This window comes from Trypanosoma equiperdum, assembly GCF_001457755.1.
Source record: "Trypanosoma equiperdum strain OVI genome assembly, contig: ctg_832, whole genome shotgun sequence".
NCBI classification, from domain to species: Eukaryota; Euglenozoa; class Kinetoplastea; order Trypanosomatida; family Trypanosomatidae; genus Trypanosoma; species Trypanosoma equiperdum.
The window spans coordinates 1,869-7,029 of NW_027124790.1; the positions used below are offsets into that span (position 1 = coordinate 1,869).

Here is a 5,161-nt window from a genome sequence, read left to right on the forward strand (position 1 = left end):
AGATAAAAACAAGGCAAGGTGGTGATTTTACACGCGTGGGGCGATTTGGTGAAGAAATAAGGGAGCGAGTTTCTCTCCTCCAGCGGGTGGCAGAACCGTGCGTCTTGTATGCGCTTGATTGGATATATTCGGGAAGGACTTAGTTGATAAATTCACATCGCTTTTGCCGTCTCAGAGAGGGAGACGGCGGGAAAAGTAAAGCCCCAAGAGAGTGAGGGACAATGTCATATGAAAAGATACTATGTATGGAACACAGCGCAGAGCGGGAGATGCGAATAACAGAGAGGAGCAAGAAAAAGAAGGGATGTGGTAAAAATTTTTTATGTTATGGCGAGCCAACCCCTGTATCAGGTGCACTAGAAGATGTTGGGACGATTGCCGCGATGTTGGCAGAGGTGATGGCTGAGGAAACGGAGCGGTTGGAGCAGAAAAGAATTCAAGAAATGGAGCGTAGCCGGTCGCACTCCCCAAGAGAGAGGCGGAATATTCCATCTTCACCAGCTCCTAATGACACGAATACCACTACCGCGGTTGCGGGGGGGCGGAGACCACCTTCCGGTGCGCTTGTGCGTTACATACGGCCGACATTGAGATGCAGGCGTGAACGTCTCTTTGCGTACCACATGGCGAAGAAGATGCTGCAGCAAAAGCAAGAAGAGGATGCCCGGCGGGCCGCACCCCTGTGTGATTCATCACGGGGAACATCAGTGCTGCGGACGTCATTCACGACCTCTACAACAGGAAGCAACAACTTGCCATGTATAGAAGGGGGCACAAGCACGACGCTCACGGATGGGGATCCATGGGGAAAAGCTTCTCTGGCGGTGGGTGATAACCTTGAGAAGTGTGTGTATGATGCGCTACACACGTTTGTGACTGACTACGAGCAGCGCTACGGTAGGCAACCTCGTGTTAGCACTGAGAAGGTGGAGTCCCCTTCGTTTTCAACGGGTTCTTCAACAGTCCATGATTTTAACATGAAGGATGAGGGGGAAAAGAATAGGGAACAGCTCACAACGACTATGGGAAGTCTCATTGGGAATGCAAATGCTTTATCTGGTGTATTTAAATTCCCGTTTCTACAAGAGACGAAAACAAAGGCGAATGAGGGCGTTAATGCTTCCGCTCCATTTTTTTCAGCGGCGTTTACCAATCCCGAAGCCTCTTTAACCAGAGGCACCATGGGTGATTCTACGGCCACCGGGTTCTCTTCACCTGATAGGGCATCACCGAAAGAGGACGGGGCATCAGAGAAGCGACTAGCGGCGGAGCGGGAGCAGCGAACGGAGTCTGTGAAACGGCTTGTCAAGCTGACCTTGAAGCGGTTGAGTAATCCTGGGCATTGTAGAAAGTCTTCTCCCGGTCCTCATTCTCACGACGGCCCGGCGGGTCTTCAATCCAGTTTTTCCCCCAGCTGTCATTCCGTTTTCGGCGGGTTGTGGGATATAACGCTCGACAAGCGAATAGACTCGGCACCTCATGGGGATTTGATTAAACTGGCAGGAATTCTTTCTTGTCATCCTGGGCTGCAGAAATGCTCGGAGGCGGCGGCCCGATTTGTTACGTATGTGCTTATGCGGTCGCTACCTGAGGAACTTTTTACGGGCGACCCAGAGGATTATTGTGTGCTGCGACGACGCGTTCACAATGCTGTGAAGAACCGATCCTCACCGGGCCCCAAAATTGACTCAAGAATGTCGTCGAGTGAGAAGGTGCCCCTTCCGCCCCGCAAGGCATCGCCTAGACTGACGCGTTTGCGGTTTTCATCATCATCGAAGAAGTCCGGGAAAAGTTGTAGTCTACTCTCAACTGCAAATTCTGTAGGATCATCGGATGATGGAGAGCAGCGAGATGACCGTTATTTCCTACATCGGGACACCTCGACGTGCCAGCAGGTGTTGCAAAGCGTTGCGTTACGCCATGGTTATTGGCTCTCCTCTACGGAGCGCATGCTGCAGAGGCCGCCGTTTCATGCTTGTGGTCTTCCTCTTCGCACAGCGCGTGACATTGCCATGTGGCAGCGACCGCCGTGTAGGGAACCGTTGGGTGGTGGTGGTGATGGTGGTGCAACTTTTAACGCCACCGACACTACGAAAGACCCATTTGCCGATACGGCCCTCACTACTGCGACATCCTCCAAACTAACTAAGACCACGTGCCATCTTGAAGCGGAGGCTCGTCTTTTTGAAGGTAGCTTGCACGCAGAAAGCAGTGCAATACTTAGGGACGAGGTGGTAGGGAAAAATGGTGGCCGCCCCAAAACTATTGCACCGTTGCTTATCCTTGCACATGGTGGGTACGGTGTGGCACCATTCAGTGTCCCCGATTCGTCAGGGGTTGGAATGACGGTAGAAAAAGAGGTGGACTGTGAGGAGGGACAGGGTTATCGGCGTCACCTGGCGAACATGAACAATATGACTGAGGCGGATCAAGACGCGTACCTCGCAACCTTCTTGTCTCCGGATGACTTTTTGCACCCGGAACCCTCGTTGCTTCCCCTCTATTCCGTTATGCAAACGATTTACTCCAGCGTGCGGCAGAATCGTAATATCTACATCGACGATGCAACACACAATAGTTTACCTATTGTGCTAGATCTCCTTATGGATGTAGTGGAGAGCTACGAAGATTTTTTCCAGTCCATCATTGACACATCTTTTGAGCCGGCTGGCATGCGGTCGTTTTTTCTCCACACATATCGCGAGATGATTCTTAGCTGGGCTGCTATTGTGGTGTGTGAGACAGCAATCGAGTATGCCACAGAGCGGGTGGCGGTTGGTCCTACCGGTAAATCTTGGGTTACTTTGATGGGAGCGGGTAGCTTTACGGAAGTACAACTGGAGAAGATCGCCCTCTCGGGTTTGGTTCAACGGACCTTTCCGAGTATGACACAGGTGACTTATGACGAAAATTTACTCGGAAAGACAATTGAAAAGGTGCGGGATGTAGTGCTTGGTACTATAGTCCGTGTGAGGGGGGAGCTGTATTATCTCGTCACCGGCGTGGACAACCGCAGATTGTTCATGGAACAGTACCAAAAGATGTTGAGGGAAGAGAAGGAAATGCAGGCTGCGATGCAAGCTGAAGTTGAGGAACAGATGAATGCTCGCCTTCCAGGGTGTTCAAAGACAGGTGGTGAAGCTCCTCCTCAACAGGAAAAGCCCGGGCTCGTGACTTTTCCGTTAAATGAGAGTTCATTAGTGATGGCCCCAAAGCGGTGCGGAAGCGCCGCACCCGCGTCGTCAAGCAATGCGAGTCAATCGGACAATACCACCGCTGAAAAGGTGAAAAGAAGCTTGCTTAGCACGCAATCCGAGACTTCCGATCGGACTCCATGCGAGAGCACAGTGCTTTTGACAGGGCGGTGCGCCAAAGAACAAGGGACATCTCGTGTTTCCACCCCTTTGATTCGGCTACCGAGCAGGGAGCGCCGCCGACAGGAACGGCGCCGAACACATCTCGAAACGCCATCGACCGGTCGTCCATCTTCTAGAATGTGTTCTGATCTACACACCGCACATCCATCGGAGGGTTACGTGTCTGAATCACGTCTTCGCTCTTCAGTTGGTGGTAATGCTCCCTATTTCTCAAACACCGCCCGCACGGAGAGCCGTTCAAACCACTGGGACCACTTTTGGAGGAAGGGCCCACAGTGTGGATTCTCCAGCGCAAGCGTTTCTCGGCGTCGTGCTAGGCGACAAGGTGGATTTGCTGATCTCCCTCAGGACCTGACGGTGCGTAATGTTCGGCGGGAACTCGTTAGTTTGCACATGCGCCGCAACGAACAGAGGAAGTCGAGTGGCTTGAAGGCGGGCGCCTCCAAACCGTATGATACACCGTGGGGGACAAATGGCAATGGCGCCTCTACACTGGGTTTATCATCAGTGTCTGTTGACCTTCACTCTCCTGTAGCAGACATTGGACACTCCTTGTCTCCCGAGAGGAGTGGCGCAGGCGGCCATTGGGCAAGTCGGTACGGTGTAGACAAACAGTTTATGATTTCACCACTTGCCGCTGTCGTCGGTGCCAGGCAGGCGCAAGTTGTGGAGCAAATGCGAAGGGCATTTCAGAATACAGTCCAGTTTCAAGTTCACTTCCAAGAGACTTCCCACGGTGGGGAGAGTGGCGTCCCACGGGCCTTGCATGAGTCACAGTGGTACGTCACCGGAAACAGCGAGTACTACGAGCGGCGCACCGTTGCGTTGATTAGGCGGTCCAGGCAAGTCGCCGCGTTTGATCTCCGTCACCTGTCGCCCATCACAACTCTCGGGATGTGTGTGCAGCGGAGTAGCCGCGGTTTCCACCGTTACGACCCGCAGCCGCGGTCGCCGCATGTCGACCACAATAGTATTCAGCCGAAAGACCTTCACTTAGGAAGAAATATTGTGCCGTGGACTCTCTAGTTTTTTCCTGGTGACGGCCCGCCACCTTCACTTTGTCTGTGGTTTTCTTTATTTCCTTCTTTTTTACTCGCTCTCCGTCACTTTTCTTTTTTTTTTTTTGCACTTTGCTTCTTTTCACGTTTGGCTCATTCTATGGCTCTCCGTTTGTCAAGTGCAGTATTTTTGACTCTTGCGGTTATGGAAAGGGGAAGGGGTGATAGACTGGGAGGTTTTGGGAAGACAAGCAGAGTGATTTTTTTTTAAAAAAAAAAGAAAGCAAAGAAAGAGGAAAGGAAGGAAAAGAAAAGTCAAGAAAACTTTAGACAAGAAAGTGCGATTTGTAAAATTCCGTAGCTGTAATATTGGATGTTGGTACTGTTGGTGATGTGGTGTAAGAAAGAGGAGTGACAGGGTGGTGAACGTTGAGTACGGAGGATAATTCTCACTCTATCTGGACGGGTGTGCCTTTTCCCCTTTCTTTCTTTCTTTCTTTCTTTTTTTTTTTGTGTGCTGCACTTTTTTGTTTGTGTAGTTTCATTTTGAGGTGCTTCGTCGCCATTTTCCCTTTGAGCCACTCGAAAAGAACAAAATAGTGTTTTGGTTAAGGAGAAAGCTTTAGCAGAAGAGTTTGCTAACGAAATATCGACCCTTCGGTGAAGCGCGTTAGTGTACTCCTGACAACGGTGAGGTATGGGGATGTGCTGTGATTAGCGACTTGCTAACTTCCGTTCATTCCTTTTTTCCTTTAGTTATTTTACTGTCTTCTCTTTTTTTTTTTT

The 5,161-nt window shown here is 50.9% G+C and overlaps 1 protein-coding gene across 1 annotated transcript; it reads left to right on the top strand.

Annotated features, from left to right (window-relative positions):
• Positions 1–221: 221 nt before the first annotated feature.
• On the top strand, positions 222–4,403 carry TEOVI_000389000 (uncharacterized protein; the record flags this gene model as incomplete). Its single annotated transcript, XM_067226727.1, has 1 exon — positions 222–4,403. The coding sequence occupies one exon, from the start codon at positions 222–224 to the stop codon at positions 4,401–4,403; it is 4,182 nt and encodes a 1,393-aa protein (XP_067082828.1).
• Positions 4,404–5,161: the final 758 nt, after the last annotated feature.